Source organism: Macaca mulatta, chromosome 11 (genome assembly GCF_049350105.2).
Source record: "Macaca mulatta isolate MMU2019108-1 chromosome 11, T2T-MMU8v2.0, whole genome shotgun sequence".
NCBI lineage: Eukaryota > Metazoa > Chordata > Mammalia > Primates > Cercopithecidae > Macaca > Macaca mulatta.
This window is the reverse complement of record NC_133416.1, coordinates 112,493,658-112,507,504: the sequence shown is the minus strand read 5'-3', so window position 1 is coordinate 112,507,504 and position 13,847 is coordinate 112,493,658. Positions and strand designations below refer to the sequence as shown.

The window sequence follows — 13,847 nt, the reverse complement described above, 5'->3', positions numbered from 1 at the left end:
ATAAGCTATGTATGAGTAAGCGTACTTCTATAAAGGAGGTCTTCGTGACATTCTTCTGTACTGGAGAACACTTTGAAATTACATGAAGGGAGAAGGTTGGTGGACTGAGGGATGGGGAGAAAAAAGGGGGAGGATGGAAAATAGACCTATGTCATCAAGAATCTAAGCATCAAACAACGAATCTGTTCTCTCTGGTTACCCGGAGTTGAGCACTGTAACCAACTGCACTCCAAATGAGCCACGTGCAGTTTTGATGACCAGATACGGTATGTTTTGCAAATAAATAAACCTCAAATTTGTTAGAGAAGCTATTAACTGAGGGGGAGAGATGGAAAACAGTTGATATACTTTGGGTCTGTATCCCCACCCAAATCTCATCTTGAATTGTATTCCCCACGTGTCAAGGGAAGGAGGTGATCGAATTATGGGGACGGTTTCCCCGATGCTATTCTCATGACGGTGAGTGAGTTCTCACAAGATCTGACAGTTTCATAAGTGTCTGGTATTTCCCCCTGTTGCATTTCTCTCTTCTACCGCCATGTCGGGAAGGTCTTTGCTTCCTCTTTGCTTTCCACCATGATTGTAGGTTTCCTGAGGCCTCCTCAGCCATGTGGAACTGTGAGTCAGTTAAATCTCTTTTCTTTATAAATTACCCAGTCTCGGGCAGTTCTTTATAGCAGTGTGAGAACATACTAGTGCAACAGTATTCAACCTGTAGTGGCTTTCTCAAGTCTAAGGGGGGGGACCTCTGTGAGAATTTAGTGAGAAGTCTTGAGCCCTGGCCCAGGAGCTGGGGCAGCTCTTGCAGCAGCTAAGGGACTAATTTCATGTTCATTCTATGTTTTTTTTTTTTTTTTTTTTTTGAGACGGAGTCTCGCTGTGTCACCCAGGCTGGAGTGCAGTGGTGCAATCTGCACCAGGTTCACGCCATTCTCCTGCCTCAGCCTCCGAGTAGCTGGGACTACAGGCGCCCGCCACCACGCCCGGCTAGTTTTTTGTATTTTTAGTAGAGATGGGGTTTCACCATGTTAGCCAGGATGGTGTTCATTCTATGTTGATCTCTGCAGTGGTTGGAGAAAAAAAAAAAAGATAACTCTGGCAAGACCGAGCATCCATCTTTCGGTATCTGAGAATGGAGCAAAGAAAGAGAATCCTGAGCAGAAGGTGGAAGCAGATAAAGTCTTAAAATATGCATGACTTGATCCGGTTACTCGTGGGAGGCACAGTGAGAAGGAGAGGAAGTGAAATGACATTTACTGAGAGGCAACTAGAATGTAAGGTCGTGGAAGGAAGGTATTCTGCCTACCTTGTTCACCAATGTGTTCCCAGCTCTTAGCATAGATCCTGACATGCAGTAGACACTCAATAAATGCTTGCTAAAGGAAGGAAGGACTGACATGGCACAGGTCTCATTCCATAGTGGGCATTCAATTTTTTTTTTTTTTTTTTTTTGAGACCAAGTCTCACTCTATTGCCCAGACTGGAGTACAGTGGCACAATCATGGCTTACTGCAGCCTTGACCTCCCATGCTCAAGTGACCCTCCCACCTCAGCCTTTCAAGTAGCTGGGACTACTGGCATGTGCCACCACATCCAACTAATTTTTAAATATTTTGTAGAGACAGGTCTCCCTGTGTTGCCCAGGCTGGTCTAGAATTACTGGCCTCAAGCAATCCTCCCATTTTGGTCTCCCAAAGTGCTTGGATTACAGGTGTGAACCACCATGCCTGGCCTCAGTGAATATTTTTAAAAGACTCATTTAATTAATGAGTACCTACCATATGCCAGGCATTGCTTTATTGCTCCTTCCATTTACAAATATTTTATTGAGTGAACTCCTATCATTTGCTAGATACTATTGGACACTGTATTCAAAAAAGAAAAGAAACAGTTCCTGCCCTCAATGAGCTTATACTCTTGGGAAGAGACACACAAAAAATTACAATGAAATATCTAATGACCACAGGCTGCATCAAAGTGCAGGGAAACATAGAAGAGCATCCAGTCTTTCTGGGAGAGCTGGGGCAGTCTACAGAGGGGCAGCCTTCAAACAACTGAGACTTAGGATGAGCAGGGGCTTCCAGGCATTCCAGGCAATGAGAATGGTGACAGAGAACTGCAAATAGATCATATTTGCAGAAGCAGAGATTTCTGTGGGGCAAAGAAGGTAGGAGAAAGGAAAGAAATGAGGCTTAGGCCTAATCACAAAAAGCTTAGTCTTTTGTTTGTAGCTGTGTGATACAGAAAATAGGAAACAGGACCAACTTCGTGGGCATGTGGCCTGTGCACTTTACTGCACTAGGCCCCTGCACTCCGAAGGGCTCCATGGTTGGTTTAATGCTCTGCTGTCGACAGTCTTGAAATTCTTAATAATTTTATCTTAGAACTTGTGTTTCATTCGCTAGTCCTGGAGCATGAGCGGAGGAGATGTGTGCACTATGTATGTTCACTTTTTCTCGCCAATTCCTTTAAATATGTTCATGATGCCCCGTGGGCACAGAATTCCACTGCAGCTACTGTGTGTGGGAGTTTGGCAAGACTCAATGCAAGTACAAGGTACTTGTACAAGGTACTCATCAAGAAGTGAAATAGTGTAAAACAGGGGGTTAGTTTGTGCAGCATTTCCTCTGTCGTGGTAAGAATGAAATACAATGGGCTGAAAATACAAATTGCATAACTTCAGTGATTCCACATATGCATTAAATGCTCTTATATTTTCAGCAAAACTGGCATTGCACAATATAAAGATGAACAGTAAAGGTTATATTAATAATTTATAATTCAAATTTTTCTTTACTTAGAACACTAATAAATAAAAACACCATGACAAGTTGAGACAGAAACTATGAAAAAGCAAAAATCTTTCTATTTCAATCTAGCTAACGACACTTTTCCCTTGCGTTCTGAACATTTTACTCTGGGCCCCACAAACTATATAGCTGGCCTTCATGAGGCACCACTAAAAAATGTTGGGCAGGGAAGAGACAGGACCATCATTTTGGAAAAATAACTGTCACCAGAGTGTGGAAGTTACAGCAGGGGGAGAGAGATACGACCAGGAGCAAGAGGACCAGTCCTTGTGAGCAGCACAAGCTGGTGAGGTCTGTGCTGGAGCAGGGTCAGAGAGGTTGATGAACTGGACAGATGTGTGACGAATTAGTGGGCAGAGCCCTAGGCCTTGAGAATTTATGGCAAGTGGGCGATAAGCAAGAGGAAAGAATACAGCTTGGCTCCCAGATTTCTGGCTTCAGCCACTGGGTGATGCTTTTCACTGAGATATAGACTAGGAGGAAGGGAGTCGGGTATGTGAGGGAGGAAGGATGGGTTGACTGGGACTGGGACATGTGGTAGACATGTGTAGACATGGGGTAGACATGAGTCATGTTTGGGTGTGTGCAGTACCTCTCCCCATCCCCCTTCTTCTGGTAACAGACCCTGCCTCCTCTGGCCTCAGGGGTATGGCCCTGACCTAGGCCGGGCCCAGCAATGTACCTGGTGGTATGCACACACATATACACACACGGTCACAGCTAGGGGTCCAAGAAGTTGGCAGATAGGTGTCTGAAGTCAGGGTAATCAGAGTTCTTCTCTAGGATTTTTGAAGCCAAAGCTAGGAGATGTCCCTTTCCTCTCTCGGACCAGAAGGGAGCCTGCAGCTGCCAGCTGATACGGTTCTAACGACCCTAAGACTCAGGTTTTAAAGAATAAAGACAGCATGGAGAGATGTGTTTGCATGAGTGGTGAAGAGAGAGTCCAAGGGCTTTGCTTCTTAGTTCCAGGAAGTTTCTGCCATCACATCCGCCCTTCCTGGTTACACAATCCAAAAAATCCAGCTCCCCCTCACAACCCAACCACTACCATCACCACCACCACCACTAGCAGCTCCCACTCTTCCCGTTTTTTATGTTTTCCTTAAGCTAGTTGGAGTTAGGATCTGTCATTTGGAACTGGAAAAAATCCTGATTAATACAGACACATAGATAGGTGCCTACGGAAGCAGGATATACTGAGCATTATCATGCTCATATCATAGAGAAGTGAACTGAGGTTCAGATAGCTTAAATACATTTACTTTACTTGCACAAAGTCTCACGGCTAGCAAACTGCAATGCCAGGGCTTGAACACAGGGCTAACTCCAAAGCTGACGATCCTTCTATGATGTTACACTTTCCTCTTAATCTGTTCATTATTCTTAGTACTCTTTTCTATAAACCCAGGGTTTCAAATTTAGGAATATTCATGCTGCTACTCCCTTGAGCTTCTTGCTCAATGACCAGAAGTGATGAGGGCCAGACCAGGATTTCTCTGGAGTGTTTCCCAGGCTCTGACTAGTCCCACATTGAAAGTCATGGATAGCAAAGGACCAAGTTGCTAATTTTGCAGAAGTTTAAAGTCAGCGACCTTGTGGCTCGGACATTATTCTCCTAAACTTTATCTTGTTTTATGAGTTCGAATGGAAAGTCAAGGCTTAATCCCTACCAAGAGTCACAGGAGTGGTAACAAACTGAGCCAAAGGCTTCAGAACTTGAGAACATCTCTCTGTACCCTTTGCTTGAACTTGTTTCTCTGTGTATCATTGTGTTCTCTTCTTTTTTTTTTTTTTCCTTTCTATTTCATTTTTTCCCTTCTATTCCATTAACTCAAACCTATTCTAAAGATAATCTTTTCTGACTAACTCATTCTAGGGAACTGTGACAGAGACCATTGTCCCCAAAATGATATTTCCTCCTTTTTTATCCTCAACAATAGAATCCACTTTTAAAACTTTTATTTTTGAGACACAGTCTCGCTCTGTTGTCCAGGCACAATTATGGCTCACTGCAGCCTTGACCTCCTGGGCTCCTGAGGTCGGGAGTTCAAGACCAGCCTGGCCAAGATGCTGAAACCCCATCTCTACGAAAAATACAAAAACTAGCTGGGCATGGTGGGGGGCGCCTGTAATCCCAGCTATTTGGGAGGCTGAGGGAGGAGAATTGCTTGAACCCAGGCAGCAGAGGTTGCAGTGAGCTGAGATCACATGACTGCACTCCAGTCTGGGTGACAAAGCAAGACTCCATCTCAAAAAAAAAAAAAAGAAAGAAAGGAAAGAAAAGAAAGAAAAGCATTTGTTGTGAGTCAGACACTACGTAGGCACCTGGGAGGTAAAAGGATAGGAATCCTAGACTTAGGTATTCTGAAGCTTCCTACTGAGCAGACTTCCTTCTTCTCTTTGGGTGCAGTGGGCAGAGCCCTGGCATTTAGAATTTGGGCCCTGTCACATCATTTGTTTGAGCCTCGGTTGTAATATTTATAAAATGGGGATACTGATACTTATGCCTCACCTTCCTGTGCCCCAAGATGGCTATTATATGCCATCTCCTCTCTCCTCAAACCTTCAATACCATCTGACCATTATTGCATTGGCTGATGGCCTTGCTTCTTATTTCACTGAGAAAAATAAACGCAATCAGAACAGAACGTCTTCATTCCTCCCATTTAATCTACCAACCTACTGTTCTTGTATCACTATGAACGTACTGTCCTTGCTTGTTTCTATCTAAGGTCATCCCTATCCCTTGTGATTTGTTTTTTGCATTTTTTTTAAAAAACAGTCTCACTCTGTCACCCAAGCTGGAGTGCAGTGGTGCAATCTTGGCTCACTGCAACCTCTGCCTCCTGGGTTCAAGCGATTCTCATGCCTCATCCTCCTGAGTAGCTGGGACTACAGGTGCTCACCCGCATGCTCGGCTAATTCTTGTATTTTCAGGACAGACAGGGTTTCACCATGGTGGTCTTGAACTCCTGGCCTCCAGAGATCGACCTGCCTCAGCCTCCCGAACCTATCAGTTGTGATTTGGATTCTACTCCTTTTTGTCTAGTCAAGGACTTTGTTCTTGCAATTGTCACCTCTCTCTCATATCTTTAGTTTTCCCCCTACTCTACTGGATCATTCTCATCAGCATATAAGTGATCTAAGAAATCCAATCTCTTTCAGACTTTTATGTTTTCTTTAAGCCAATTGGAGTTAGGTTTCTGTGATTTGCCACTTAAAAAGTCTTGACTAATGCAGGACATAGAGACAGGTGTCTATGGAAACAACTTGTGATTAGTAATGCCATTCTCATAGCATAGGGAAGTAAACTGAGGCTCCTCAAAGAGGAGCAAACCTCAGGGCCCTCTCACTTGTTCTTTCCTTCCGGCTGGGCTTCCCTGATTCAATTCTCAGCTCAACAGTTGCCCACCTCAAAGAATCCTTTCCGCTTCCCATGATCCTCTATTCTTTTACTAAATGTTATCGTATGCTTACCAACTTGTATTTCTTATTATTTCCTCTATTAGAATATAAACTCCATTAGGGCAAGGGCTTCTTTTTGCTTCAGACTATATCCTCAGCTTCTAGAGAAGAGTCTAACACACAGTTGGTGCTACCCAGCGAATGATTAATGGCAAAAGCAGCATTGTGCTATCAAATGAAATGAGATTTATGAAAACTTTTTTAAACTCTGGAGTATCAATCATGTAAAAGTTATAATAACATATTATATTTTAATAAGTATTTATCAAGCAACTGCTTTTGTGCTAAGTAATGTACTAGGCACTCTAATTACAGAAATAAATAAGACCAAGTTCCCGCTCATTCTAACTGAAAGGTTGGAGGTAGAAATAAATAGAGGTAAGTGTGATTCTAGAATTATCTCGGCAAGTGCTACTGAAGCACACTCAAGGAAAGGAAAATGTATTCTGCTTGCAGGGACAGGAGTAAATGAAGACTTCATCAAAAAAGTCACATTAAACTGGGATTTGATGATTGTGGTTGGGTTTGTCAGACAAGAGGCAGGAGAAAGGGCTTGACTGGCAGAGGAAAGAATATCAATGTGTGTGCCCTACCATGCAGTTTGCTAAGCATCTTCCCAAAACGATGCCTTCTTCACTCCTACCTTTCTTACTCCTGAAGCCCTAGGCCTTCTCTGACCTGGCCATCCTGGGTCCTTTTTTTGTGTCTCACTGTGTCCTTTTCCCCACTGGCCGTTAATGGGTCACAGGTTACAGCTCCATAGAATTCATCCTCTCTCTCTCCAGACGTCACGACAACTCCAGACTGTCTATCTTTGTACTTCCTGTCACCAACTTCACAGCTGACCAGGGATTTCAGAGACAGTGGGGTGGCTTTCTAAAATCCACCTGCATAATAGTTTAATAGGAACAGATATACTCTTTAATGAAACATTTTTAAATGTTCATGTTGACATAAAAATTTCTCTTCTGTAGTTTCTCACAGATTATCAAAGAAGAGGATATTTGCCTTCAGAATTTAAATGAGAATCAAACAAGTGGCAGACAGTGCTTAACACTAAGCAGCCTATATTTAATATATGAATGAATGATTGGATGAATTAACAAATGAGATAAATTAAAACCATTTAGGCATGTGTTGTCTTTCCAGATCCAGTTTTGTAACTTAGTTGTTTTGAATTTGGGATACATTTTCCCATAGAAACAATGTTGTAAATAGTTCTTAAGTTCCAAGAAATCCCACTAAGGATGTTTAGCCCATAATGTAGCAATAAAATGCAGAAAAGTAATGGGATAGCTTAAACAATTTTTGAATGTTGAATACTAGTATTTGAAGAAAAGTAACTTTAATTAGAAGATGAGGCAGTACATGAAAAATGCTGTGATTCCCAAGGGGCTGTCTGAGCCCTTTCAAGGGTTCTGAGGGCACTAACTTCTTGTAGTGTATATTTTCAAATTAAAATAATACTATCCTTGTACTGTTCTCACAATCAGGATGAAGGAAGAGCATGAGTCTGGCCTTGAGGAAGACGATTTCAGTGAGAAGAGAGTCTGGGACACTGGCTGAGGTAAAATGAACTGAATGGCACTTAGTATAAAATAGAGGAAAGGGAAGAAATATGGTGTGAGCATGATTCCACCTATAGGGAAGACAGAGTGTGGTGGAGGCAAGAAAGAATAGGGAAGAAAGAAATCTGTGGAGGAAAAGATGGTAGATGGAGGCCACAAAATGGTTCAGGTCAGGTTGACGCTGGTCAGACCAAGGGAATAACGGTGTTGGAGTTTTCAAGTGATCAGGCAGCATGCTACTATACTAGACTGTCAGAGGTGTCAGCAATGCAGATTGGGTTGTGATATACCTAAGGGGTCTCTGCAGAATGTAGAATTTGTATATTACCATATCCCCTCTGTTGATTTGGTGATATACATACTGCCTGATTTCTTTTTTTTTTTTTTTTGAGACGGAGTCTTGCTCTGTTGCCCAGGCTGGAGGGCAGTGGTGCCATCTTGGCTCACTGCAACCTCTGCCACCCGGGTTCAAATGATTCTCCTGCCTCAGCCTCCTGAGTAGCTGAGATTACAGGCGCCCACCACCACGTCCGGCTATTTTTTGTATTTTTAGTAGAGACGGGGTTTCAGCATCTTGGCCAGACTGGTCTTGAACTCCTGACCTCCTGATCCACCCATCTCGGCCTCCCAAAGTGCTGGGATTACAGGCATGAGCCACCGCGCCCGGCCAGTCTTATTGACTTCTAAAGAAGGAACTTCAGAAACCCTTGCCTTCCGTATAAAAAGATGTCAAGTTCCATTTGCCAGTCTTCCTCCATCCCTTTCCCTTCCTTCTCCCTCTAGCGTTTACTAACTGACCCTGGGCAGATCACTTATTTCTCTGGGTCCCATTTTCTCATCTCTAAATGACAACACTGAAAACTAGATTATCTAGCCCTTCCAATTCTAAACATTTGATTATTAAATTCTCCAAAATGACAAAACATAAACCAGGAGGACGAGACCTAATCATACCCACATCAAATAGCTGCGGTTTCCATAGTGGTTTTTTCTGATTATCACAGACGAGACAGTTATCCAGCTTTTCTCCTCTTTTCTTGTTCCCACAGGAGAGGTGACCTCTTTGCTCTCAGAGCTGTTTCAGAGGCGTCGAAATTTATCTAGAAAAAGTGGTGTGGGAAGTGTGGGTTTTTCCTTCCATTAAAAGAAAAAAATCTGTTCGCTCCTTTAACTCAAAAGGCTTTCTGGGTAGCCACAAGGAGATAAAACCTTATCTTTCTACCCTCGAGTTCCTCTTTTGGACTTCATATGCACTGACTTGAAGGGCCTTCTGCACAGAGCACAAACACCCGAAGGGTTCCCTCTGCGGCATGAGTGACATCCAGAGCCCGCAGCTCCCCGCCAGCCGCCGAGCGCAGGCGGAAGCGCGAGAGCACATTTCCGGTGTCCCGACCCGAGCTCACCACACTTCCGCTTTCCCGGCCGTGCGCTCGCCACACTTCCTGTTGATCCGGCTCGGCTTGGGGCTGGGCCGGGAGGAGGGCCCGGAGGAGGGCCGGCCGGCAGGCGGCGGCGGCCACTGGCCAGGCGTGGACGCGCGGGGCCGCCGCGGGCAAGGAGTGTCCGCCGCGTCGCCCGAGCCCAGAGCCCGGGAGCACTCTCGGCCGCCGCATCTCCTGCCCTCTGTCCTTCCAACCCAGCCCTCGGCTGAGCCGCGCCGCACCATGCCCGCCGTGGACAAGCTCCTGCTAGAGGAGGCATTGCAGGACAGCCCCCAGGTACCTCCCGCCGCTCCGGTGCCCCTCGCCCGAAGGGGTAGGGCCGAGGAGGCCCCTCCAGCCCCGGGGTGGAGGCCGCGCCCCCGGCCGGGCCCTTTCGCGGCGCCTCCCCCCGGGTTCTCTCGGGTTAAGGAGGGGGGCGGGCCGGGCCCTGAGTCCTGAGCCGGGGCAGAGCTGGGGAACCGGGAGAGCGCCCCGCGGCCGGAGTCCTGATGTCGTGACCCGCCTCCAAACTCAGCTGCAACTGAGGCTGCGAGATCTAAACTTTGACTCCATTTAGTAACTGAGTGCCTCAGGAAAACCACCTTATTGTGCCTTAGTTTTGTCGTCTGTAAAATAGGAATAATAATTGTGCCTGCTTCATAGGGTTAAGAGAAGTCAATGAGAAATACCTGTAAAGTTGTCAGCAGACAATGTCCGGTACAGATAATGAGTCAGTCCTATTACTGCTACTCCTAATGATGTGATGAGACCTGTGCCAGCCAGAATGAGAGGCAGAGTTCCTGGATCTCTTTCCCGGCGGTACCAGGCCTCCTCTTGGCACCGTTTTCCCATTAGTGACGAGAAAAATACAATACCTGCCCCATTTGTCGCACAAGGGAACTTCATTAGCACACTCGAGATGAGAGTCAAGTCCTTTGAGCTCTGCCGATGAAAACTGGTGTGTAAATATAGCAAATGAGTGCAGAATGACATTAGTTCATAATTCAGCACACCTTTCCCCAGAGGTCTTTTGTTCTCCTTTAACATTTCCCCAGCTTCAGATCTACACTCCTGGTTCAGCATCCCGGGTTTATTTAAGTAAGTGCCTTTATTTCCTAGTGTCTCAACTCTTGAAAACTTAGAATGAGATTAACCTGTTTTCGTTTCACGCTTTCCACTCTCTTTTGGGGTTCCTTCCCTTTTTCTTCTGAGTGAATAATACCTCCCAGGATGATCCTTGTATGGATTTACCTACATCAACAGTTCAGAATAAGTCCAAAAGACTGTATGCATAGGTGTCTTTGTTCATTTCTTGTGATCCTCCTAGTATAGATAAGTAAGGAACTGGAAGCAAGCTGTGATTTATTTTTGTTTTTGGTAAGTTTGCATCCATTGGACTGACTTTTTCAAGGCCCCCTTTTTTATATAGCTGTAGTCTCCTGGCATTTTTATCAGACTAAAGCCCTTGATAGAAGGCATTTCGTCCATGCTCATACCTGTTGTGTGGAATCTGAAGATAGCAATGTGAGATCTTAAATGATCACTTTGAACAAGGATCTCTGTTTGCTTTGCACTTGTGGGAACTGAGATGCCCAGAAATATCCTGCTGTTCTAACCTACATGGTGATGCCTAAGCCAGGTTACAGAGGTTATACTGATTCTTGATGTTGTCCTCACAAACAGATCACATTCTTAATTTCCAGCTCTTACATGAAAGAATATACACCATTTCTGAGTGGCTTAAAGGATTTTCCCAGCTGTGAGGAAGTAGACAGGACTGTAGAGCAAGTCAGAAGACCTGGGTTCTAATTCTGGCTCTCACGCTCACTTAGGATATGATGTGGGTGAGTCTCTTCATCTCCGCCCTGTGGCTAGCTCAGTTTCCTAATCTGCAGAACATCTACAGAATGAGAGACGGGGGGCGGGGGGGAGCAGGTGATCTTCAAGGTACTTTAGAGTTAACATTGTGTCATATCTACATGGTGTGTAACTTTGAACTGGTATGTGGCAGAGGAGGGTTAGAGACATTATCATTCTTATTTAATATGTTCCTTTTAATATAGGAAGTTTATTTGTCATTGCTTTTGAGACTTGGCTGTCACCCTTGGGAGGGCTCTTGATGATGCTGTTGTACAGAATGGAAACTGACTTTAAGAAGGTATTTAATGATCATCAGAGCATATTTATGTACTATTCTCTTGTATGTGACCTGTGCCTAACGTAGCTTTACTCCCAAGGTGACTCATAGACTTGGAACTGGAAGGAATCTAATCCATTCCCTTCATTTTATGTGCAAAGCATAAAAACAATAGCAAATGCCGGTCTCAAGGATTTTATGTGCCAGGTACTCTTCTAAATGCTTTACATATATTAACTCACTTAATCCTCCCAATAGTGTTGAAGTATGTTCTCTATTTAAATAACTAAGAAGCAGAGAAGTAATTTACTTACAATTATACACCATGAAGTGACAAAGCCAGGACTGGAACCCAGGCAACTTGCCTGTACTGGGGATATGGTTCAAGTTAGCCCAGCTATCTAGCACCGGACTTTTCTGTCATTAGTGACCTAAAATGTTTCACTAAAAGGAAAAGACCTAATAAACCATCTATTGTGTGTTTCTTCTAGTTTTATGAAGAGTAATTTTGAGAGTTGCTTCAGTAATGTGATTGCACAGGATTAATTAAATGAACACCAAAGCTTCTGTAATTGAACTGAATGACCCAGGAAGAGCTGAATAGCAGTTAACTGACCTTAGACACATCTATTCATGGACTCCTTTTTAGTTTGCAGTGCTGCACGATGCATTGTAAAACTAGTCTGTGTGCATACACATGCATTATTTCTGCTTACCTCTCATATATGGGAAGCAGAACGTTTTAGGGATTAAGATATCTGTCTCCATTGCTGTGTAGAAGCCTCTGCTCCTTGCCTGGCACTACTGGCTGTTGGGAATGTGATGACAAATAAGAGTGCCTACCCTTGACTGGTTCACAGTTTGTTCCAGAGACAGATAATGAGGCAACAGTTCCAGTACAGTGTGAATCCTGCTGCGATAGGAACACAAATGCAGCTTTGAGCTCCTGCAGCTTATTCTTCAGGGGCTTATTCTCTTGTCCTGTAAGTAGTACACTTTTGAGATAAGGTGAAGACAACAGCACTGTTGCTTGCTCGCTTTGTGTTCTGTTTCTTTTGCGATTGGCATAACTGAAACAAAGAAATGAAAGATGTAATTCTGAGGTTATGCAGTTGAGTGGCCCAGCTGGGAACGGCACTCTCCAACCAAATCAGGCCTTTCTTTCCTCAAACAATATATCTCAAAATGTAACTTGGTGGTTTTGTATGTCTTCATTGTGGAAATGTTTTGTGCTGTTCCTCTTTTTGTTTATAACCTATTTTTCCTTTCAATAGACTTGGTTCTTTTTTTTTTTTTTTTTTTTTTTGAGACAGGGTCTTGCTCTGTTGCCCAGACTGGGGTGCAGTGGCATGATGGTGGCTCACTGCACCCTTAGCCTCCTGGGCTCAAGCGATCCTCCCACCTCAGCCTCCTGAGTAGCAAGGACTACAGGCATGCATCACCACACAAGGCTAATTTTAAATTTTTTTGTAGAGAAAGAGTCTTGCTATGTTGCCCAGGGTGGTCTTGAACTCCTGGGCTCAACCGATCTTCTGTCTTGGCCTCCCAAAGTCTTGGTTCTTTTCACTAGGACATTCTCTTCCTCCACCAAATTATGGAGATAAGAACTTTGTTTATAACCTTAAAATGTTCTTAGTAGTTAGTGGTGTTAAAATTGGGCCATTACACAATTACACACTATTCTTGAGAATGTCTAGGAGTGTTTTATTAAGTAATACCCGGTTTCTTTAAGGTAAAGGAGTGATAGGTAGCTGAGGCTGTATGCATAGGGTGCTTGGTTTTGTTTCTCTGGCCGAGTATACCCTTAAGAGTGTCGGGCAATAGAAAATGGATGGAATTCAACTCCTGAATCTGCTGTTACCTTTGGCAAGTTACTCAGTCTCTCTGAGGTTATGTTTGGAGGTATGTGAAATAAAAATAAAAATAGCTATTTAGTTGAGTTGTTAGGAAGAATAAACAACATTTGTAAAGTGTCTCCATGCTGGCATGCCATAGTAACCCCATAAGTGATTGCTGTTGTTATCTTTATAAGTGAGATATACCAGTGTCTTTCTGACCATACTGTGGGATTTTGAGCTACTAGTGTGCCTTTGCTTTATTCTTGGTCTCATTCCTTCTTTATGTCTCAGAATATGCCTGTTGTTCCAGACCAAAGTTTGAGCAGACATAGTGTAGTAAATGTGGATAGCCAGTGTCCAAGGTAGCTGGTTCTATTTATTATGTATAGAGGTGATCACTACCAAGTTAAATTAGAAAGGGAAGACCAGAGTTTTCCTGTCAGTTCTAATGGGCATCACAGTCGCATGTCCACGGTATAAGGACAAAGGACACTTGTGATGTACTCAGGTATTGTGGGCGGGGGCGTGGTAGTAGCATCCAGCTCCAGTCTGCCGCTGTCCTGCCTCGCGTCAGGGCTGTAGGCTGTGGACCAAAGAGTGCACTCGCT

The 13,847-nt window shown here is 44.1% G+C and overlaps 1 protein-coding gene across 7 annotated transcripts in view; it reads left to right on the top strand.

Moving 5' to 3' along the window:
• The first annotated feature begins 558 nt into the window (after nucleotides 1–558).
• APPL2 (adaptor protein, phosphotyrosine interacting with PH domain and leucine zipper 2) overlaps nucleotides 559–13,847 on the top strand; it is a 70,990-nt gene continuing 57,701 nt past the window's right edge. For 4 of the 7 annotated variants that reach the window (XM_077954839.1, XM_077954838.1, XM_028829822.2 and 1 more), the window contains exon 1: nucleotides 9,279–9,561. In XM_077954839.1, the coding sequence (XP_077810965.1) occupies nucleotides 9,508–9,561 (54 nt within the window). In that variant the 5' untranslated portion in view covers nucleotides 9,279–9,507. Of the gene's footprint in view, nucleotides 619–7,768; nucleotides 7,843–9,278; nucleotides 9,562–11,333; nucleotides 11,423–13,847 lie in introns of those variants that run through there. The other 3 variants (XM_077954842.1, XM_077954841.1, XM_077954840.1) reach the window with 2 other exon arrangements.